Source organism: Crocodylus siamensis, chromosome 6 (assembly GCF_052110815.1).
Source record: "Crocodylus siamensis isolate JL-2025a chromosome 6, ASM5211081v1, whole genome shotgun sequence".
Lineage (NCBI taxonomy): Eukaryota > Metazoa > Chordata > Crocodylia > Crocodylidae > Crocodylus > Crocodylus siamensis.
In genome coordinates, this window is record NC_143400.1 from 53,323,826 (window position 1) to 53,348,457 (window position 24,632).

The following is a 24,632-nucleotide window of genomic DNA, read 5'->3' on the forward strand; positions in this document are numbered from 1 at the left end:
GCAATGGGGCGCTTTAAACTTGTTCTACGAGCTTTAGTTCAAAGCACCCCGCTGCCATTTTTCAGCACAGGGATGCTGATACACGTGACACTTTGGGCACTTTTAATTAGCACACCTCTTAGTTGCGCTAATTAAAGAGCCCATCTCCCCCCACCCACTGCACATCTATAAAATTACCTGAGTGCTCAATGCCAGCCACTCAATCAACTTTCTTTTAATGATGGAGGCAGGGAGAGCTGTTTGTTTTCTTCTTCTTTTGTTTTTACATGGAGTGCCCCACATCAATGACTCACCTCAGAATTCAGAGAAGGGCTGTGGAATAACTGCTGAACATCTGTGTTTCAAATAGTATTGCGCCACTTTGCTACTCCATTTTTTTTTTTTTTTTGCTCAAGATTGGTTAGGGCATCTAAGAAGGGATCCAGATAGATACTGGGTAACCATCTGGAAGACTGACTGTGCATTCAGGGAGTGAAATTAAAAAAAGAGCAGATCTCCATTAGTTCAACTCATCTGTCTGAAACAGGAGCTGCACTCCTGGACAAGTAATATTAGCATTGACTAGGGACGTCTGAGAGGTTGCTAATGAGTTCGGAAGCTTCTCACATGTAGGTCACAATGCTGACAGTGAATACAGTAACAGCTTGGCCAGGCCTACACGTAGAATCTTTATGACCAAATTAAAATAACAGTGCATCTTGCACAAAAATGCAAGTGGCAGCTGGGACCGTACTAAGTAGAGCAACCCCAATTGGTTTTATTCTCTTTGCTAGATTATGTCAAATCAAGAAAAGTGTTAACCAACCTGACATGCTTATCCTGTGTGTATCTAAGAAAGCCAAAGAAAAGGCTAAGCCAGTAAAGGCAAGGAAACTACATATCCATTTCAATTGGCCTAGCAGCTAAGGAAAATAAAAAAGTACAGGAAAGATGCCTTGTACATGACAAATGCACCTTGCTCACATTTCTCAAAACAGGCATCCAGTGTCTAAGGTGTTACAAATGTCTCAACTATTCAGTGTATGTCTGGAGTTTTGAAAATACATCATCACCGGTACAAGCTATTGCAAATTTGTGGCATTGATAAATACCCGAAGACAGGTCCTGTAATGCCTCTAAGCATCCTGTTTGACCACTCAAGACCCATCACCTGCAACTGACTTATAATTGCAGGGGCTGCAGAGAAACATAAGTCTTCACACCTAGACAGATCCAAAAACAGGAGCCAGACAATTTAACAATTGTAATATGATGGTCACCCTTCTCCTCCCTGTTTTGTTTGGACTTAAATCAGCCAACTATCAAGGAAAAGTGCTTTGAAGTTATACAATTAAACAGTATAAGAACTAAGCACATTTTCCAGCAAGGTGTACACTCCAGGAGAAACAGAGGAAGATCACTGCAATTTCACCCAGCTTAACCAGCAATGGATCCTGCTTGGTGAAAGCTGCATGACTGAACCAGCTTCCCCTGCCTGCATTGGTGAGAAAACACTGCTCAGCTAAATATGTACTAGGACATTGTGAAGTAGCTCATTTTATTTTGGGAAGGAGTCTTTTCTGTCATTTAGTTGTATAGATTGCTTGTAGTATTGTTATTAAAGCCTGTCTGCTATTGATGAACAGGGTGTTGTGTCAATTCTTGGGGAACTAGGTTTAAAAACCCACTTCCTAAATGCAACAATGGGCGTGAATATACCCCAGCTCAGTAAAGGTAAAAAAAAGAGTAAAAATAGTTCTCATCGGCCTTGGAGATCTCAGACCCGCAAAGACTCCCTATACCTGAAGAAGGGTGCTTGTGCCTGAAAGCTTACAAAGAACTTTTTTCCTACTACTCAGTTAGTCCAATAAAAGATACTGCATCTATTCAAAGAAGCATGCCTGTTTTCATCAACTAGAAGCTTTGAGGGCCCTGGATAGAATAAGCTGAGCTCAATGGCAGCTGCTTCCTCAAAACTCATTCTCCTACCAGGCTGAAACAGGAGGGAGACCAAGAACTTTTTGGGCTTTGGGGACTAAGCGCTACCCTCTTGCTGTAGAGAGGTGGGAGGCTTCTGGTGTCAGAGACTTGTCTTACAGGAAAACACAGGACTTGACTTACAGGGACCATTGGGGCAATATTCTCATCAGTGCTAGCTCAACAGGCTTTGAAAGTGAGAGCACTATAGCTACATCCAAATCAGTAAATTAAATCCTTTGCCTAAAATATCACATAAGGAGCTGCTGAAAGTACAGCTACTGTGCATCACCACAATTGCGTTCTGCTCTGTGCACCCAAAGCACATCCCTCTTCCAGCTACTCAGTGCAGGCTTCCCCCTTCTCCAGAAAGCCTCAGATGAGCCTACTATTACACAGATTTCCACTTCCTCCCCCTAAGGGCAGCTTCCTCTTTTTAACCAGGGGATTCAGTAGCCTGCTAGCATTGATTTGGTTCTTAACTAGCTTCAAAGCCCCTGGTGATGGATAAAAGGGAGGTTAGAGGTGATTCAGCCTAACTGCAAGAGGCCTTTTATCTCTGTTGTTCAAGGAATGTCATGAATTTTTAATCTTGTTGGTCAAGTTTAACCTTGAGTAAATTTGCACTGACATTTGAACCTGAGGCCTGAAAACCCAACAAATAAAACAGGCAACCTCTAAGTCACCCATAAAATAAAACCGTAAAGTCAAAACTCCACAGTGAAGAGGAGTGTGTGTGTGTGTGTGTGTGTGTGTGTGTGTGAGAGAGAGAGAGGGAGAGCGAGAGCAGAACTCAATCATTCTAAACATCATGTATGGCACTACAACCAATGAGCATCCTCCATCCCAGGCTCTCACCCTGGGACTTCAGATACTCCCAAATCCATTCACAGGCATCCTATATCTAGGCCCAAACCTAGAAATCCTGGGATTCAGATAACCCCTCTTGATCTTGGCTCACAAGAGGCCAAGACACTTGATCTGAGCCAAAAGGCCAAGAACTCCACAATGGCTGTGTCTCAAGTGACTCTTCCTCGCTCTTCTTTGTGTTCAGAAGGACACGTTCTGAGTTTTCCCAGTTTGGCTCAGATCCCCAAGAATACCAGCTCAGCAGGCATGAGATATTTATAAAACAAGTTGTATTGTGGCTTTTATTTTTCAGTGTTTTTTGTTTTAAAATTCCTTCCATCCTGCCTGCTCAGCTTCCCTCCAGCATGTGAGAGAAATGCTATCATCAGCTCTCCCCAGGGCGTACTCTGAGCTGGTTCTGGCCACACTGCAGGAGTCTGGGAGCTGCTGAGGGTATGGTACCTCCCAGCTTTTCCCTGCACCTGCCAATCCGATTAATTAATGCTGCACTCCTATCCCCATATCTGACCCTCCTGTAGCACAGCAATGAATATGCACCTTGGCCCTGCTTCCCATAGACTGTGTTAAATAAACCCTCCACTAGGGGGCCTGGAAGAGTTTCCCTCATTCTTCCTTCTCTCCATCAGCCTTCCTATTCTTTCTCAGGCTTGTTCCCCATTTGGTCCTTTTTCAGGCCCTGCTCTAGTCTCATCTTCTCCATTCTGGGCCCTTACTCTTATTCCTGCCTCTCCCTGCCCCTTCAGTGGCAGCCTCCCTTCTCAATCCTTATGTGCTGCTGTCATAACCATTGCCAATGTCTCCCCTTTGCCCTGCCTTGAAGGAGTCATGGTCACTTTTGCTGGATACAGAAACATCCAGCTCAGTTGCAGGAGTACAGTATCTAACAGGCCCATCCCCTTGGAATTGCTGGACACTTGGCGGTAGGAATGGCATAGGTGCCCTCCTGTGTTCATCTCCTGGCTACAGGGTTTTGTGTAGTCCGGGAAGTCAGGTCACTTCTATAACAGAGCTTCTCTCTTGAACAGAGGGGCTGGCCATATTTATCAGAATATGGAGATGCAGGGCTCTATTCACCTTGTGAAACCTATAGTGGGCCCAGCCCCAGTATGAATCAGACTACCAGAGAGAGTCATATTCTTCAGCTTTCTTCACAAAAAGCCAAAAACCAGACTTGCAATACTCTTCCTCATTTCAACCCATTGAGGCAATCTGCTATTTCATCTTGAATTACCAAACCAACTCATGTGTTGGATTAGTCTTTCCCCAAACAGAATAAATTAACCTGTAAGAGCAGCTGCTGCCTCACCTTTCACAGAGTAGCAGCTCTTGCGATGAGAAGTTAAACAACTGGTTGCAATAGTAACTTCCTGCTTGTCACCACGCCTACTGATACTGACAGGGCCCGCAGTTGAAATGCAGCTTGGAAGTGAGAGCGAACTCATGTGAAAGAAATTTTGGGAACAGTAAAATTACAGAAAGGTTCTCTCAGTTTGAATGTAGCCATTCCATATGCTGAGGCTACACATCATCTTCATCTTCATCTTCACGTGCAGGGTGGGAGCAGGTAAGAAATTAAACAGTCTGATTTTTGCAGCAAATTAAGCAGGCTTTTCAGATTTTAATGGAGCATGAATATATGTATCTTTTGTATTTCGTATTATACAGATACTGTAGTATAGTCTAGTATATCATTTATATATACCAATGGTGAATTTTAATTTTTGGCAGTAAATGTGTTGGACGCTTGATGAATGTGAGGAGTTCATAGTGAGTACAAAACCCACAATGTAAAAACACAGTAAATGATTGTGTCTTATCTCTTTCATGCCCAAACTGCATCTGTATGAGTGCTGCACATAAGCAATTACAGTTTAAAGTACAGTGTCCAGAGAGCTATTATACTTTGAGCAAAAATGCTGATAAACAAAAAGGATTTGAAATTTTAGGAATTTTAAAAATGGATGAAATGGTATTTCCTAGTTGAAAATATAATTTTGAAGTCCTCTAATTCTTCTCAACAACACTTTTTATTATAAAAAACCTACTCTACATCAGAGTTACTCTACACCCAGAGTGTTACACTTCTCCACTCGGTGAGGAAAAAATCCTGGATTCTGTGTTTTCAAAAATCAAAACATTTGTATTACTAACAGTAGATATTTCATTGAACTCAAGGCTTTTCAGGAGGAATCAATGCATTTCGTTTGTTGGTTTTGATTTACATATAACAGTAGTAATCATAATAATAATTGTCATAACTACAACAAGGAGGCCTGTACAATCCTAAACAGGTTTACAAGGTCAGGCGGAAGGCTTGAGGGAACATATTTTAGGCAAAGACTCAGTCTTGCCATAGGCAGTTGTTAGGGATGGTCAGGATTTCACACCTTTGCACTAGGAAAACGACTGTCAGAGGTGGAGTGGAAGAGATCTGCTCAAGAAGAAATGGGTATGGCACTATGTGGCTCAACGTGGCAGGTTTGCTTCCATGCTCTTTATGGACCAAGCCAGTTATCAGAATTTGACTAGTTGATTGAGGTGGTTGAGGTTCAGTGAAATGCACAGCTTTGTGTGCAGCAGCTGTCATGATGAATAGTTACAAAAAATCTATCCTGCAAAAAGCCTTGCCTGATGTATGCACCAATGAATGATCCAGTATATCACAGGCATGTGTGAGGTCCTCTCTAATCAAGGAACGTCAAATGGCACAACCCTGTAGCTTAGGTGGTGCTATGCAAATTGGCTTAACAAAGAAGTATTCTATACAAACAGCCTACATATAAATATAGGCTACCACCTATGCCATAAGATGACAAAAAACAACGTTTGTTGGGTTATGACAACTACTCTAGACCAGATTGTGCCACGCAACTCAACAACCATCAGAGGTGTGGGTGAAAAGGTCAGGGCAGTACTACTCATTGCTGCTGTTGTACTAGACAACAGTGGGCACCAGAGTAAAGAAGCAAAAAGAGTACCATAATCTGGTCACAGCAGTAAAGGAGATCTGGTACCACAAGAAGGTGAGTGTGGTCCCAGTAGAGCTGTTCAGGAATTAAGGTACATCAAAATCATCTGTGAAGGCCTTATTAAGAACATTGGAAATGAAGCAAACCACCCCAGGTATCACAGCTGATGGGAGAGCTTACATAAAAGGTTTTTTTCCAGTGAACAAGCAGGAACAAGTTTACCATTTACAGCCTCCCGTGTTCTGGAGATGAACCTGCCCATACCACACACCTGAGACAGAAAGAGGAGGAGACAACCCTTTTATGTAGCATTTTACCCCTTTGGATTTGCAAAGCACGTTAGAAAGAAGATCATTGTCTATATCCCTGTTTTAGAAGATAAGGAAACTTCTGTATGTAGCAACAAGTGACTTGACCTAAACCACCCAGAAGGCTAAGAGTCAGAAATAATCCCAATTTTCCTAGGTCTTAACCCAATTCCTGGTCTACTAGCTTATACTTCCTCCCACCAACAAGAGAAAAGAAGAGAAGAAAACAACAACACCCATGGTGTACTATTTTCTCCGTGAGAGGAAAGGTGATCTCAGTGCCCTGTGGGAAATGCAGAGAGTTCTTTTTACATCAACTATATTCAAGAGTAAATTGGATGCTTATCTTGCTGGGATCCTATGACCCCAGCTGACTTCCTGCCCTTTGGGCAGGGGGCTGGACTCGATGATCTCCCAAGGTCCCTTCCAGCCCTGATGTCTATGAAATCTATGAAATCTATGAAAACAATGTGTTTGTATGAGTATGGGCATGTACAGGGTGTGGATGAAGAGAGTGCCTCATTAGGGGATTTTCTTGTTCTATTGCAAGTTAATCCTGACAAACGACAAACTATACTTGAGAAATGGTGTTGGGGTTTTGGAACCAATTCCAAAGAAACTGTTCACTATGATTCATGCTTACTCTCGGGTTTATATCAACCTCCCCAAAAAAATACTGAGAATTTCACCACATTTTGCATTCATCTCTTTATTAATCAAGTTTGCACAATTGCAGCAGTCCCAGCACAGAGATTATAGGACTTCTCACATGCTTTCTGTGCTGTGTATGAATAAATACCAATCAGATCCTAAAAGGACTTCCCCTACCAGAAACTGAAGGTTTTGGTCAGCTTAACAGGGTGCAGAGCAAAATGGTGACATGGACAGGCCTCAGAACAGGTTACATGTGGGAGGAAACAGAGCTTAGCAGTGGAAACAGTGCTTTCTGCTGAATGGTAATATCTCTCCAGCCCCATTTGCACCTTCTCCTTTACAGCTGCAATGATGACAATCGTTAATAATAAATTTCTAATAAAAATGTGTATTAAAAAGGGTTTTAATTAGGCCTGTGTGAGTCAGCAGCGATCTGATCCAGCTTCCGATCCAGCCACTTCGGATGGCCGCGATCCAATCCAGAGTTCCAGACCGGGTTTCCACCTCGATCCAGCTGAAGTGGCCCCAAAGATTCAGAGCCACCTCACAGATCTGGCCATAGGGTGTAGTGGGAAAATCAATGAAATATTTATAACTTTGTTGTTTTTTTGTCCAATCTGGATGAAACTTGCAGGAACAGTAGACTCTGCTGAGAGCATGAAACTTAACAAGTTTCAAGAAGATCGGTGCAGAGGTTTGGGGGGAACTGTATCCCAAATTCATGAAAGCAAAACTCATGTCATGGTTGTGTGTCACACCACAGGGGGTGAAAACTGCAGGAGAGGTGGCCCCTGGTGAGGCCAAAGAGCCTGCCAAGTTTCAAGAAGATCGGTGTAGGGGTTTGGGGGGAACTGTACCCCAAATTCTTGAAAGCAAAACTCCTGTCACGTCTATGTGTTACACCACAGAGGGGTCAAAACTGCAGGGCTGGTAGCTCTTGCTGAGGCCACAAAGCCTGCCATGTTTCAAGAAGATCGGTGCAGGGGTTTGGGGGGAACTGCCCCTCAAGGTGTGGACAAACAAAACTCGTGACATAGGTGACACTGTAGGTGTTAAGGCACAGCGGGGTGACAGCTGCAGGGATGGTAGCCCCTGCTGAGGTCATGACACCTGCCATCTGTAGAGGAGATTGGTGCAGGGGGAGTCTGGGGCCCTGCACCTCCTCGCTGCTGACAGGCAAAACTTGAGACATGGGTGCTTGTGGGACTGACTGTGTCTGTCTTGGGGCAGTTGATTGTCTGTATTGATTCTTTCCTCTCCTTAGCCTGGTTTTGTAGGTGTTAACTGATGGCAATTAACTGGCTACATTAGCTAGGTCCTGTGTATTGAGCTGGTCCCTGAGTGAATCCTGATTGATTGGTAACTGGTAAAACAGTAGCTTGGCAGCCAGGCCTGCAGTAGTGTCTCCCAGCCCCACAACAGAGACAGTCAGTCCCAAAAGCACCCACGGCATGAGTTTTGTCTGTCAGCAGCTAGGGGTGCAGGGCCCCAGAACCCCCCTGCACCGATCTCCTTCACAGCTAGCAGGCGTCATGGCCTCAGCAGGGGCCACCACCCCTGCAGCTGTCACCCCGCTGCACCTTAACACACAGTGTCACCCATGGCACAAGTTTTGCTTGTCCACAGCTTGAGGGGCAGTTCCCCCCAAGCCCCTGCACCGATCTGCTTAATTGTGGCCTCAGTAAGATCTATCAGCTCTGCAGTTTTGATGCCCCTGTGTTGTAACACATAGACATGACAGGAGTTTTGCTTACAAGAATTTGGGGTGCAGTTCCCCCCAAACCCCTACACCGATCAACTTGAAAATTGTCAGGCTTCATGCTCTCTACAGAGTCTACCACTCCTGAAAATATCATCCAAATTGAACAAAAAACAACAAAGTTATAGATATGTTATTGTTTCCCCATTATATCCTATGGCTGGATCTCCGAGGGGGCTTCAACGCTCTTTGGGAAGCCAAATGAGGCGGCACTTCGACCCAGACATGCTGCTTTGGACCCAAGTGTCCGAAGCTTCTCTAGATCTGAAGCTCTGTCCAAAGCCTCACACAGCCCTAGTTTTAATATTCCCACCCTGGACTGGCAGGTGCTCAGGCACAAGAGTGATGATGAGGACAACAGAAAAGCACAGATGTATAGATACTGTGAAGCGAGATCAGAAATCTGACAGAGGAGTAACACTGACTTAGGGGCAAGGCTTTTGCCATAACACCAGGGCAGAAGGTGAGGTCCCAGGATGCCAGCAGCAGTGCATGTGAGGAGGAGGCAAGAAGGGAAATGTGACCCTTGGAGGTGGATCATCTGTCAGTCTGGCTTTGGCCAATAGGGGTAAAAGCGCAGAAGTTGATCAGATTGATAATGACCTCCTGTAATATGTCTTGTTTTCAGATACAGAGGAAGCATGTCCAGCATTCACAGGTCTCAGTATAAGCAGTGCTTTGACAGGAACAGACCTGAAGGTGAAACTACTGCTGTACACAAGGCAGAACCAGCACTGTGCTGAAACCCTCAGTACAGTGGCCTCCAACTATCTAAATGTGACCAAGAAATCCATCTTCATTATCCATGGATACAGACCCACAGGCTCTCCTCCAGTATGGATCCAGGATACAATAAAGCTTTTACTTTCTATTGAAGATGTCAACATAATTATTGTAGACTGGAATCGGGGAGCCACAACTCTCATATACCATAATGCTTTTAGAAAAACCAGGAAGGTCGCTGAATTCTTGAAGAAGCATATTGACCGAATGTTGGTAAGAGAGATGTTTACAGTAACTGCGTACTAAATAAAACGTATTATGAGAAGGAAAGGTATAAATACATCAGATTCTTTGGGACAGCAAATTCTTTTTAAAGGGGATAGAGTAACTATTGTAAGAGAAAAATGGGATGTACCAAATTCTTTACTTTGGTTACACATAATAATGAATTAGTGCCCAGGGAAATTGGCCAAAGAGTTCCCCTATCAGGTCCATGCTCGAGATGGGGATTAAGTTTGAAGCACCTCTTCAGTGGGATAAATGGAGTGGGTAAAAGGGCAGCTCTTGCAGTGAGCATTGTGTATCCAAGAGTTCTGGCATTTGCTTTGATAAAAAGTAGATGACTGTGGGAGGTGGGGGTAAAAATAGGGAGGTGTGTTAACATTCATTAAACTTAAACCTGGGCAGCAGCTGGTTCCTGCCTCTGATATTTCTTATGTTCTTAGTATTTCTGTAACCAATGATCACAGCATTTTTAAATTGCAGGCAGAAGGAGCATCACTTGACTCTATCTATATGATAGGAATTAGCCTCGGTGCACATATCTCTGGGTTTGTGGGACAGATGTATAATGGTAGACTTGGGAGAATCACAGGTAAGCCCTTTTCCCAGTCATTGTTCTTGTCTTTGGTAAGTCACTTCATCTCTCTGCCTCAGCTGGTGCTCATGTTGAATACAGAGAACATTGTAAATGGTATGATATTACAGGGGTGCCATAAGAACTATTTTGCATTTCAGCACTTGACCCAGCAGGACCCCTGTTCCGTGGGAAACCCCATAGCGAGAGGTTAGATCCTTCAGACGCCCAGTTTGTGGATGTCATCCATTCCGACATTGATGGTAATGATGTTTTCTTTCTTCCTTGTCTGCTTCTCACTAGATGGGAACTTAGAAATGAACCAGGAGTGTAGGAATAAGCAGGTGTGGCAATCCAGAGGCTCTTCTCCCAGCCTCACACCAGTTGGAGCACATCCCATACCTACCTGTGTTCACATCTTCAGCCTAGCCATTGGCCCCCCCGACCTTGCTACCACATTTCTTTCCGTCCATGAGCTCTCGAAGGCTCAGCTTCCCCGACTCCAGCAGCTTCATCTTTTTGAGAGCACTAGGACCTCATCATCTGTGCACACTCCCACTATGCACACTTCCTCACTTCAGCATCCCATTCAGAGTCCACTTCTTTGCAGGGGATTGTGCCCTTCTCCCTCAGCCTCCCTGGTGTGTGCATGGAAGGGACCATCCACTCATGGATCTTTTGTGGCCTAGCGGGGTGGGACCAGTTTTGTTTGTGGCACCTCACCAGATGACACAGGGGATGCTCTGGGAGTCCAGGCTCTGCGTTTGAGTAAGGCATGGGGAGAGGCAAGGCCAAGGACCCAACAGGTAGCTTGTCCATTTGGTGCCTTCAACAGTTATTTGCCCCAGTGATGTATAAACAGAACAAAGAAGCTAAATCTCTCAGACAACCAAGCACCCTAAAGCTAAAGGAAGCTGTGTTAGTTGTTCCAGATTCTTCATTTTAAATTTCCCTTTTTCTGTGATTCATGATTTGGTGGGGGAGAGGAGAAAAAAAAAGTATTTTCTTTTATTAGGACTAGGTTACAGAGAAGCCTTAGGACACATAGACTTCTATCCCAATGGAGGAACTGACCAACCCGGCTGTCCGCAAACAATATTTTCAGGTAATTAAATCTACTTTGCACTGTGGAAGCTATAAAAAAATACATTGAATAATCATCCCAATAAGCCTGGGCCGCTTAGTGTTGTTGTCATAGTTGTTGTATAAACTTATTTTTAAATGATCATTTTAAGTCCCCAGAACACTCTGAGGTCTCTAGTAACCCCTATATTTTGTGGTAAGTAGTAAAGTGTTTGCAGTGTAGATTGTCAGTTGGCCTGGTTACCCATTGAAATCAGAACCATATGTGCTCCATAAAGCATGGAAACATGTAAGGAGTGTTTTCCAAGCTATTGCATTACAGGATGAAGTTTATCAAGTTTCCACTACAACCAAGGGCAGATCTTTGGCCACAGCAAGTTCACGCTCTCTTCCAACCTGGGGTGGGGTATTTTTTCAAAGGAAGTCCACACTATATTTGACTTTGCTCTGATTTCCCCCATCTTCCCTCTTCCCCTGGGCTGCTCTGAGCCTGGTGTCAGTGAAGTCTCCTGTGGTTTGCTTACTTTGATGCACTGATTAGACTGTGGCCCAATCCCTGTACTTTAGCAGGAACACCCATCCCCCAAGCAACAGACCTGACGTTATGTGGTCCACATGCATTGCTTGCCAGCATCTGCTACAAATCACTGGTCAATGTTTGACATGACCCCATTTAAATGCCTTGCATTAAGACTGGGCAGCAATTCTATCCTGGCTGCAATCATACAGCTTTGCTGTAGCACTAACACTGCTGGCAGGCAGCACTGGGATTTCTAACAGAAGTGTAAGTAGGAATCGTGGTGCTTGGGGAGAAGGGTATTTTGTCAGAGAGCTGGGGGCAGTAATGGGATGTGCTATCATACTGCAGCAGCGTGGGCTCCCCTGGCACTCCCCCTCTAAACTGATGCCTAGGGCTAGTGCCCCACATGCCCAGCCTTAGTTACGCAACTCATTTCTAATGATTTTTTCTCCTTGTGCAATCGAGGATCACAATATTTCAAATGTGACCATCAGAGATCTGTTTTCCTGTTCCTGTCATCCTTGAAAAAGAGCTGCAACATCACTGCCTACCCATGCAAGTCGTACAGAGATTACAAGAACGGCAAATGTACCAGTTGCAACATTTTCCAGCCTCTGCCATGCCCAGTACTGGGTAAGAAAGATGCAGCACCCATTGTGGATAGAAGTGTTTTTAGGTGATGATTTTTTTGAGAATCACACCTCTCTCAGTCACCTGTCCTGCTTTCACCTATGTTTTTTTCCTGTGGAAACTCTTACAAACAGAATGGAGACTACTGCTTAAGGACCCAAAGCTTTGCAAACTCACCTACAGAAAACTGTCTTTGCTTCTTTCTTGCTTTTTATAAACACTTGGTGGTGAGATGACACCTTTCCCCTTTCAGCCAGAGCAGTTAAGTTCCTAGCTTACATTGCAAATGAAAATGGATGTGGTGATTTCACTCAGTCTCTGCACACCTGCATCAAGACTTTCATAGGAAGTCTGCATTCATGGTGAGCCTAGGACTGGAAAGGCCAAATCAAAGACTTGCTTGAGGACTTTAAACTCAAATAGGGGAGGAAGCAGCAGTGTAGAAATGGAGTGTATCAGCAGAACAATATGGGGAATTAAGGGCATGACACAGTTTCAGGCTGAGCCTTCAAAACCTGCTCAGCAGCCTGTACTTCCATCTATCTGGTGAGATGCTCTGCATTTCAGAAATTACTTATCAAGGTGTCCAAATACAGATTTAAGAGCATAACTGTAGACTTCCTCAAATGAAATCTAAGCCATTAAAATATTCTCTTGAGCTCTCAGAAGTCAACTTTCAATGTGTGTGCAGGGGGCAGTATATTATTCCAAAGAAAAAAGAAGGGTCTTAAAAATATGGGATAGACCAGAACAGGCACCATTAAATTGCCTTCCTCTGGACACTGCCACCTGTGCCTTGGTTCACTCACGTGAATAAGACTAAAAGTGTGTGGTAACTGTGCAGATTGTTGGGATCAGCTTGATCTGCAGTATATTTGATCAGTAACTAATTTCAATATTCTCCTTGTGTCTGAAAAGTAATATAGTATAAATCAAATGCAACCTGTCTTTTCCATAGCCGCTCTAGTAACCTTTTATTATATTTTTACCCTCTGTTCTCTAGGATACTATGCTTATGAATGGAAAAGCCATTTAACGCAAAAGGATCCTCCAGTGACTAAAGCCTTTTTTGATACAGCTGACAAAGAACCGTTTTGCAGTGAGTGATTCACATTTCTGGACAGACACACTGAGGACTGTCCCTTTCTGCAACAGCACAAACACAAACCGTTCAGGACAGGTGGTTAGCCAGCAGGGACATCCCACAACAAGTTACACACACACAGGCCATCTGGCCACAGAAAATGCATTTGTATTGCTCCAAAATGGCACAATTGAAAGAACAGGAACCTTTTACAGACCAGTTAAGCAGGGGTGTGCTGGAACAGACTTGTCCTTTTAGAAGATTTGGTGGTGATAAATTAAAAAAAGCTTAGGAAAAAGAGCAGTAACTATCCCAGAGTCCAGTTTTGTTCCCATTGTAGCAGTGGCATGACTTCCTTGGGTTAGTTGAGACTTTGACTCTTAAAAGTGACCTGAAAGAAAAAATAGGCTTCTGTCCTGTTTTGGTGCTTAACGAAGGAGAACAGAACTAAGGGAAGTGAGAGATACATGAATGTGCCGAAGGATCACATGAGAATCTAAAGTTACTTTTTTGTTGAATCTGTTGATGGGAATTCATGTATAGCTTTGCTTTATGTTCACTATATATTCTGGGCTTGCCAGCCTGCTAGCATTCTTTCCCTCACTTGTGCCTGGAGTCATGTACTTCTGAATGCCCTTGGACAAGCATAACAGGTGGCGTTCAGGACTTTTTCCCAAAACCTTTGTTTGTTATCGCTCTGCTTTATTTTATTTTTTAATTTTTCCCACTGGGCAGCAGTATACACAGAAAGGAAAGGAAAGCAAAGAGCAGAACAGGCTCCAATCACACTGTTTCAAGCTCTTGGTCTGGTTGAATCCCATCACTAATTAGTGCGCTACCTCTGGAAGGATTTGTCACACCCTGCTCTTTGGTCAGAGTTTATAGCAAGCATCACAAATGCAGGCACCAGCCTGATTTTTCACCTCTCTGTGCAGGTTGCCAGTAAAGTCCCTCTGCACAGCACAGTTCAGGAAAGTAGCATGTGCAGAGGGATTTTACAGTAGCATGTGCAGATGGATCATCTAACCCTCATCTAACCATACTCTTTCTTTGTTTACCTCACAGTTTATCATTACTTTGTGGATGTCACTACCTGGAACCAAAATATGAGGAGAGGTTCCCTCACAATTAAATTGACTGACCAAGCTGGAAACACAACAAAATCCAGAATCAACCAGTAAGTCATATTGGCGTCACAAACAAGTCATTTAGACCAACCAGAACATGATTTTGGGAAGAAGATAGTACAGGGAGTTCTGTGTCAAGGGTCACTATGCTTACACCTTGCAAGACCAAACCCAACTTGTCATAAATTAGCATAACACTATGTGATTTCCATAGACTGCACCAAGTTAACACCAGTCTTCGCTCTAGCCCTTAGGACGTAGCATCAGAAAAACATGCCACTTATTTTCAAGAGTGAAATGGTCATTTGTGCATATGTGGTCATGCAAATCGGTATAATTCATCAAATCAGGCTGCAGCCAAATGTTTTCTGCCAGACAAGTTTTTCAGGTACTCTTCAGTGACAATGGAGTGGTATTTCTAGCTGCATGTTCTTAGTCACTTGCTCTTAGTCACACACTGTCTATGCCAGTTACTTGCTTATCTGCAACCCTTTGATGTTACACAATACATACAGAACAGGCTCCCAAGCCCATAATAACCACCCCCAGTCAACAGGCACACAGACAAATATGCAATCCAGGGCCAGCCAAAGAGTGTGTGTAGGCAAGCCTGATGGCTTACGGGAGCCACTCAAGGGAGCAGGTCAGGATGAGTGTGGCCCCATGTGGGGCAGCAAGTAAGGGGCCCAGTGGGTGGGTTGAGTGCTAGAGGCCCGGTGAGAGTGGGTGATGTGAATGAGGCCTGTTGTGGGGAATAAAAGGATGAATGTGTGCGGCCTGTCAAGGGGCTGAGTATGGCCCAGTCTTGAGCTACAGCGATGTAAGGATGCCATCTATGAGGCATGGGACATGATAAGGGAAGGTCGGAGTCATGTGAAAACCCCTGGGCATTGGGATGGGCAGCCTCCTGCACAGATTATAACCATTCTCTTAACAACAAGGCATGGCAGGAGAGACTGGGCAGACTGCCCTAGACAGGCAGGCAGGCCAGTACCGTAACTGGGCCTGGGAGATTGCCCCCCATCACACGGACTTAAAAACTTCCAAGGATGGAGAGTCCACATCCTCTCTGGGTAACCTGTTCCCATGTTTTATTACACCCCTAGTGAGAAAATTTTCCTAATATCTTACCTAAACTTCTCTTGATGCAACTTGAGACCATTGCTCCTTGTTCTGTCTTTGCTCACCTGTGCAGTATCATAGCATAAGTTTTTTTTGTGTATGTTGATTGTGCACATACCAGGGGAGCTTCCTGCAACATCTCAGTATAAAATGAGCTATGCTGGCAAAAATCACTGGGACAAATCCATCCCTTATGAAATCCCATTGGCTTTAATGTTATGCTGTAATATAACTTTGTCAAATCTGCTGTTCCATAGAGGCCTGTATTGTGGCTAGCTAAAACCACTATGAGAAACTGGTTTAAGACACCTCAGCATCTTAACTCCTAATCTTCCATTTTATAGCTCTAAATCAGAAATCTACTGTATTTTAATATAGGATTTTGTATGTCATCATTTAGTATGAATGGATGATTAAATGTATAGGTCCATGTGGGAAGCAGGGATTAGTCTAGCAGTTTGAGTTTAGGATCAAGACAGAATTGGAGCTAGGAATATCATTTGAGGTCAATGGTGCTAGTATTTTCTGAGCTGCACTAACAAGTTTTCAGTCCACAGCAGTAGAATGGAAGTGATCTCCCAAGATTTGTACCATCTTGAATGACAACAGTCTCACAGACAACCATTCTCATATGATTTTACTCACACCTGAAAGAAATGAGAAATTAATTCCTTATGGCTTCTGGAAGTGCCTAGGTACCCAAATAATCAGGGTGTATTTAGTTCTAGATATCTGAATTCAAACCCAACCCGCTGAAAAACAGAAGCAAATCAAAGGTTTTGGTTCTTTCCCACAATCACTGCTTTTAATGTTACACTGAATCTACTCAGCATGCCATTTTCTTTTTAGTTAGTGTATCGTACATTGTTTGTTTTCTTTTTAGTGAAGCTGCAGTTTTTCAACAACACAGACAAACTATTTTGCTAACTGGATTTGACCGGGATTTGGATGAAGTACAAAGAATGTCCTTGACATTTTCCACAGGGAGTGTAGTAGGCCCAAAGTACAAACTCAGGATTCTCCAAATGAGGTTATGGTCAATTTCAAATCCGGAAAGGTAAGTAGAGAATTATTAACAATCTCCACTTACAAATCAGACACTTGTAAATGTTTAATGTGCATTACTGACCTGCCTGAGGACATTTGTGTGTAATTTCTATATGTATATGTGTATTAGGTCATTCTACCAAGTACAAAAGGCCTTGTATTTGTGTTCGATCAACCCTGGGCTCTCCCAGTGATTCTTATAAAACCAGTCTTGATGTTTCCTGGTAGAGAATCCACCCATTTCTTCATAGGCAACGCGTAGGGGAGGCATGGGGGGGATGTGGCCCCCCCCCTAAAATTGGCCACTGCTGATGTCTGCATTGCCGCCTGTAGGCAGTCAGCACTCGCCACCCCCACCCCGTCGCTGCCGATACCACTGTGGCCACCTGTGGATGGTACCCACTCAGCCTGCCCTCGCCACCAACATCACTGCAGCCGCTTGCAGGAGGTCCCTGCTTGGCCCGCCTTCACGACCAGCACTGCCACAGCCACCTGAGGGCAGTCCCACCCACTGCCAACACACCTCTGCTGCTGACACCGCTGCCTGCAGGCAGTTTCCATGCCCCACCCAGCCTCAGGAGGCATGCATCATTCATGCATCCCTTTGCAGGCGCTGGTGACAGTGGACTTGAGGACCTACAAGCACTGCCAACATTCTCCTATTGTTGTTGATTGGAAATCCCCATTTTTTCATTGAGGAACTGGTGGAAGAGGTCTCACTTGATTGGGTCCTTGAGTACTTTGACATAGATCTTCCATCACCATTGCTTCTGCTGCAACCATTATTTGGGAGCCAATTTGAATGACATAAATGAGCAGATGAGTCAGTGATCGATCCAGCAATCATCAGCTCCTAGTATAGCTCAGGTGATGTGGACATCTTTGCAATCCCACTGACACTGACATACTCAATCAAGTGCCAATGATTGGATTGCGTGTGTTGCCATGATGTCTTGGGCCTGTTTTTCAGGCAGAACAGGGTGTCAGTGATGGCATGAAGGACACATGCTCCCAGTGACTGGGGAGGCACAGCTGCATTGGCAGCAGCAGGACTCTTGTGGTGGTAAGTGTGGAGCTCCCGCAGATGCTGCCAGACTGCCTGCAGACACTGCTGGACTGCCCGCAGATGCTGCCAGCCACCAAGTGTCTGCGGTGTCTTTTTGTAGGGGTGCACTGCGATGCTCAGGGAATCCACATGCACCCCCTAGGCATTGGCCCTGATTGATGGTGAGTCTGTGTTCTGTGCATTTGGTCAAAAGGAGGATACTGCTGGAGTTGGCATTTCCCACTCCTTCCTTGCCAATGGTTCCATTCCAGAGGTTTGAGTCTCTTCTGGCTCTGGTGTTGAAATTGCTAAGAAGTATAAGTCTGTCTTTCTCTGGAATACCAGAAAGGATTTGGTCAAGGTTGGCATAGAATTCCTCCTTGGTTTTGGCAGCGGCGTCAAGAGTTGGGGCAGATGTGCTGATGATAGTGGTGTTTTGGCTCCTTGACTGTTTAAGATGGAGAATCATGAAGTGCCCATTAATTCTGATAGGGAACTCATTGGGTTGGTTTATGAGTTCATTCTTGATGGCAAAAACCAACTCTGTGAAGCCACCATTCTCCTTCCTGTTTAACCTTTCACAAGAAGGTATAGCCACCTCCTTGTTCTTTGAGCTACCCATCTCTCGGTTCCCAAGTCTCGCTCAATGTTGTGTCATCTGAGTTCTCAAGCCACAATTGTAGTACAGTGCTCTGGGTGTTCACTATTAATAGGGACCTACCAAATTCATGGTGGAAGTGAACTGCACGGCAGCTCCTTTAATCTTGCAGGTTCTCCTATACACTTCCTCCTATGGATTGGCAGAGGGGCTGTGCCACTTGCTTCTGATCAGCAGAGAAGCGAAAACTGTGGTTTTAAATATAGTCTCGTTTTTGCCTCCTAGCCAGTCAGCAGCAAACAACAGGGCCACTGGGGCCGCTCAGCTAATCAGCAACATGGTGGGGTGTGCAGGGCAACCTGCATGATTAAAGCAGTTGCTGCACAGCCCACTTCCACCATGAATTCAGTAGGTCCCTAACTGTTAGGATTGTCCATGAGTCTCCTAATGTTCTAGGTCCCAAAACTGATTGTGTGTCTTTGTTGATTTTGACTACAGTAAAGGTAATCTCACTAGATGCAGTTACTCAGTCAAGAAAAAGGTAGGCAGACTAAGTTTAGGGCACCTTTTCTAGCCCCCTCCTCATGTGGGGTGAGCAAAGTGGATCCGGAAGAAGGGTGCTTTGGCCGAATCACACTCTTGGCTCCAAGTACTAGACAACTTTCTTGTAACTGCCGCCTTCATACCAGTTCATGAATAGGAGCTTCCAGACTTCACAATTCTGCTTCTGTCATCATCAGCTGGTCACCAAAGGACTTGAAAAATGTGCTGGAAAAGCCGTTTCCATGGAGAATTTCTTTTACTGTGGAGAACCTGCTCCCACAAGGTTCTTGACAGAACAGGACCTTCGTCCAATGGCAAGGAGACCAAGACAACTGGCGATCTCGTTCTGCTGCAGCCGCCTTCCACCTTCACAACTGCTGAGATTCTGACATCTGCTGCTCTGCTGTTGAGGACTTGTAGACCCATGGCTGCAGGGCTGGGCAGGCTTATTATAATGGTGATCTGAACTTGCTATGTCATGGCACCATCAAAGGACATATGTGGCTTTTCAGGAGGGAAAGAATTGCCATCTACTGTCTCCACCTCATCCTGGTGGTGTTATCAACTCCATCAACTCCAAGCAAAAGAAACTGAATCTCCAACAAGCCAAGGCAGAAGTCTAAAGGAGGACCCATGATATGAAGAACAGATCATGGGAAGACAAGGCAAAGGAGATTCAACATCTTGCTGACATCCACAATATGTGATTTTTTTTTTTCAGTGCCATCAAAGTCCGACTCCAGACTAGTGTGCTACCATAGAGGACAGTTTGATTGTCCTCTATCCTCTTTTGATACAAAACCGGACACCTTTTTGTCCTCTACTTTTTCCAATGAGAAAAAAAGGTGTCCAGTTTCATATCAATAGAGGACAGAGTAGCAGAAAACTGGAATGTCCTCTGTTATGGCGACTCTACTCCAGACTCCCGAAGCAAGTTTTATTCACTCAGCTCAGTCAAGGCATGTGCTCAAGAGGAGGGCAGAGAAAGTGCTTCAAGGATGTCCTCCAGACAAACTTGAAAAAATTTAACATCAGTATCATCTCATGGGAGACTATCACCTGGGATCGCCCCAAGAGGAGGAAGAGTCTGCTGCAAGGATCTCAGTACTTTGGAACCTTTTGATGACAACAGGAGATGGAAAAATGGGAGTGGCAGAAACAGTAAGTCATGGACCGAACTAAAAACCCAGAGCCACCCACCCCAAATGGAAACATGCTCAAGCTGCAACAGAGTCTGACCCTGGATTGGCCTCATAAGCCATTTTTGGAACCACATATAAGATAATCATCCTCATTTGAGGGATTGCCAATGATGATGATGATTTATATAAGGCCAAATTCTGCTTTTAAAGACATTTACTCCCCACTGTTCACTTTGAATTTTTCATCCACATCTGGAGAGAGAATTTGGTTTAATGTCTTTAAGTAATTTGGGGTTTCAGCTTACAATCTTTACTCAGGCAGAACCCTCCAATCATCGGGTCCAGCCCTCCCTGTTCTAAGCAGGAAAGACTGCTGGGGTCAAATAACCCCAGCAAGGTATGCATCCAGTATTCTTTTGAAGATCTCCAGGGTAAGTGCCTGCACCACCCCTGCTGGGAGTCTATTCACTGTGAAGAAGTTTTTCCTTACATCTAGTCTGAAACCTTCTTCTAGGACTTTATGACCATTGCCCCTGGTTTTCCCCTGGGGCGCTTTGGTAAATGGTCGTTTGCCTAGCTCCTGATGCTCTTCCCTGATATATTTGTAAGCTGTCACCAAATCCCACTGAAGTCTTCTCTTTTCTAAGCTGAACAGTCCCATATCTGTCAGCCTTTCCTCATATGGCTTGCTCTTCAAGCCTCTAATCATATGAGTGGCTCTTCTCATTTATTACCAAAGAATCCCGAAGCAAACCAAAAAAGCCCTCTTATTATTTTGCCTCCAGAGGAAGTTCTGCTTTTTATACCAGAGTTGCAAAAACAAATCCAACTCACATAAATACAAGAGTCCAACATATGTACATGAGCAGCCATTAAAAAGCCAAACTTCCCAACAGTGGCCACCTACTTTCTGCAGACATCTTGTCTTCCAAATAAAGGGGTGTGGAGATAGGGAAGGGGCTCCCTCAGACACCAGTGAGTGGTAGGCAGCTGGTAGCTATTGCTGACCGTGGAACAGTAACCCCAGTCCACACAGCATGAATGAATATATCTGCTGCTCCATTCTGTCCCGCTGACTTATGTCTCCTCCTTGGCCAGTCCCTTGTGCCACACGTTCTGGGGTAGTGTTTCTCAACCCATGGGTCGTGACCCAACAGTGTGTCGCAAGAATATATGAAAAGGTCATGATTCATAGACCGATAGATTGTGAGGCCAGAAGGGACCTCAGAAGATCATCAGGTCCAGCACCCTGCACCGAGCAGGAAAGATAACTGGGGGTCAGGTGTCCCCAGCAAGATGACTGTCTAGTCTCCTCTTCAAGATTTCCGGGGTAGGTGATTGCACCACCTCTGGAGGGACAAACATAAAAAATGGATCAAACTTGAAAAATGGATTCTCCTTTAAAAGAGAGAAATGTGGGAAACTCTGGCTTTTCCCTAGCAGGCTGCCAGAGCTCCAGCCTGCAAGGGGCTGCTTGGGGCCACCCATGCCCTACACATACCCCCCAACCCCACACACTGTGTGGGGGGTGGCCTGGGGAAAGGGGCAGTGGGTCAGGAGTGAGGGGCACCAGGTTGGGACTAGCCATCGGTGTTTACAAATGGGTCTTGGTGCAAAATATTTTGAGAACCACTGTTGGGGGACAACACTGCTTGAGTCAATCTTGACTTCTGAGCTGAATGTTCCACATGTTCTTTGACCTCCTCTCTTTAGCGTCTGAAAGGATTTCTTCTCTGTGCAAAATTACTGAGGGAAAAGGCCTTGACTCATCCAGTCTTATTGAAAATAAGGTGAATGTGCAACAGAGAGAAAACAGTAGTAAAATAAAAGGAATAATTCACACCATCCATTTTCCTTGTAATTTCAGTCAAATCTGACACTCTTTTATGAATTACAGAACCATGGAAGGAATCTGAATTTCCAGCAAGCCAGCTCCCTTCTGTCCACCTTTGTTACTTATGACTCCCTAGCCTGTTTGTCTCAGATCTCCACTATCTCTTGATCCATTTTTCCAGCTTCTGGTCAGCCCTTTGATATACCTTGTTTACCATTAGTCCGGAGACCCTTCATCATTATCTCCTGCTACCTGTGAGATAACTCTTTAGAGCTTTCCTTCCCTGAGACTTAACTCAACAAAAGTGTTAGTATGCTGCTATCACTTCCTTGTAAAATCAGGGCAGAGGGGTTTCATTCTCGCAGAACCGCACCCAAAACATCTGGTTTAAATCTTCCCGTTTCCCACAACACTGGAACCCAACCCAGGGCTGTTTTCCTTTTCTTCTAAACTTGCTATAGCAAACTCATGCTACACAAATTCCTAATATGATGTATGATCTTACCACATAGTTGAGGCCTTATATAGAATGCTCATAGGATCTTGTGTTCTCTTTATGTAGACCCCAGCTGTGCAGATACGACCTGGTCTTGATGGAAAATGTTGAAATCATCTTCAAACCTATTCCGTGTGAAAGCAGGCCAACATGAAGTAAAGCAGCTTTGGGGGAAAAGTAATCTTATATTGAAAACTGTGTGCACATCCCAGATGGCAGGAAAATGGCAGGAAAAGATTAGTTGTTTTTTTGGAAGGTGTCTTGGACTCTAACTGTCTCCTATACATGTCTAGCTACAGCACACAGTTCACTTTCTCTCCTGTCCATGTAGCAGTATGCAGATGCATTTCTAGTGGTATCATAGAATTAATAACACCTTATGCCCAAACATCTTCCAGACATAAGTCACGGAAGGAGAAGCCACAGATGTTGCAGGAGACCACTGTATTCAGTTTCCAAACCAGCTATCTTCATTTTGACTGACAATCAATTACTTCTAAAACACTGCTTTTTTAATTATTTATTCTGTGGTTTGATTCTTAATAATGCTTTGCCTCAGGGGCATGCATGGGATGTGTGATTCTTGGAGGCTGATTACAAAAGGTACAGGTTATTTCAGAAGGAAACGACTGATTTTTGTGAGTGTCAGAATAGGATTCTCCTTTCACAAATTTGCCAAGCAGGCCTAGGAAAGCTAAAAAACAAAGCTAAGAATGCCACACCTGGCACAGGTTGTTACTTCATTTATGTCGCATCCCTTTCATCAGAGCTACTGAAGAAGGATTCAGCATTACATGTACCAATCATTGCTTCTGTTCTGCTGGGAACAACTTAAGAAATTAAATGCTCCATTGTGCACAATGCAAGTTTTGAAGTGTGCCGTTTGGGTTGCTGTGTCAGTCATTTACAGGAAAACACAATCTTCAACACAGGGAAATCAAACTAGAGACCACCAGCATCACAAACTGGAAGCCTCATGCATCCAGGAGACCTTCCCACCCACACAAGGCTGAGGAATTATATTCTGTGGCTCACAGCAGGGCTCAGGGGCTGTGGATTGGGAGTGAGGGGCAATGGCATGGGCAGGGCATCAGCATATCAGGGCTGTTCATTGCCACAGAGCAGTAGGAGGCTGGGACAGCTGCAGCTGGACCCACGTCTTGGTTAGTGAAGGGGGCAGGAGGATCTCTGATTTTCCATGATAAAAAAACCCAAAATCAAATGCCAAAATTTGTAAGTATTTAGAATGTATTTTATTATAGCGATTGAGGCCCTGGCAGGCTTCCAAATTGCTTTAAAATTATAAATATTTCAATAAAACATTGTGTTCAACTGATATCTATATCTATAGTGACATTTCATTTTCATTGTGGAAAAACACAGATTTTAAGTTTTTAATCAGAGAATTTGCATTTTATCAGAGAATTTGCAATTTTTAAACAGAGAAAATCAGGATCCCTGCTCATAACTTTTGCCACCATGCTAGGTTTTCAAAGGAAACCAAAAAAAGCACTTTTTTGGATGCAGAATCCTAACAAAACTTAAACCCTCTCTCTCAACCCGTGCAGCTCTTTCAGAAAAAAAAACAGGAACATGGACACAAGGCAGTCTATTTTGAACAGCTGCACCACTTCTGTAGACATTTCCCATAGAAATTCAGCTTCAGGCCAGCCCCAGTATACAACACTTCAGAGTGCCTTTTGTGAGCGAGTGATAGGAGATTCCAAGGAGAGGCTCGCACTAGGCAGCGTTAGACAACATGGATACAGAGGTCATTACCGACGGTCCTTCCAGTACATCTACACACTCGCACACACCTTTGCCTATGAACACGATTGGTGTTTGGGAATGCTACGTGTCTCATGCCAGGTGAACCTTTACACAGTGCCACATCATTCTGTACTTTGTATGTGCCACATCCTACACAACACAGCACCTTTAGAAAAGGTTTAAGATACAAGGAGGAAAAAAACTATGACTTGACAAAATCTGGGGCATTTTCAATAACGTACAAGAGGATTTTTCCACACATGGAAATGGAGGTCTTGATATTCACAGTCCCACATGCTTTCAGGGCTAGCTCCAACTGGTACACCCTGCCCCATGAGCTGAACCAACTGGGGGGCACCTGCGAGCCCAGGCACGCAGACTGCCTGAATCCTAGGGAAGTCAGGCTGGAGGGGCCCTGCAGAGGTCACATCTAGTCTGCCCCGTCCAGGCCAGGCTCAGGCTCTGGCTGGAGGCCGCGGGCTCGGAGAGCGCCTCT

General features: G+C 44.4%; 1 protein-coding gene across 1 annotated transcript; it reads left to right on the forward strand.

Moving 5' to 3' along the window:
* Positions 1-4,252: 4,252 nt before the first annotated feature.
* On the forward strand, positions 4,253-23,693 carry LIPH (lipase H). The gene is made up of 10 exons (XM_090054430.1): positions 4,253-4,390; positions 9,145-9,512; positions 10,005-10,113; positions 10,257-10,358; positions 11,111-11,200; positions 12,164-12,331; positions 13,332-13,427; positions 14,478-14,589; positions 16,545-16,718; positions 22,433-23,693. Exons 1-10 carry the CDS (start codon positions 4,336-4,338, stop codon positions 22,518-22,520), a joined length of 1,362 nt encoding a protein of 453 aa, XP_089910556.1. The 5' UTR covers positions 4,253-4,335; the 3' UTR covers positions 22,521-23,693.
* The last annotated feature ends 939 nt before the right edge of the window (positions 23,694-24,632 follow it).

Bases quoted from the DNA above. Each gene is read 5' to 3' on its own strand.
- LIPH (XM_090054430.1), top strand. From the start codon at position 4,336: ATGCTGAGGCTACACATCATCTTCATCTTCATCTTCACGTGCAGGGTG. The intron at 10,114-10,256 runs GTAAGCCCTTTT...TTTGCATTTCAG, and splicing joins TAGACTTGGGAGAATCACAG to CACTTGACCCAGCAGGACCC. The intron at 13,428-14,477 runs GTGAGTGATTCA...TTTACCTCACAG, and splicing joins TGACAAAGAACCGTTTTGCA to TTTATCATTACTTTGTGGAT.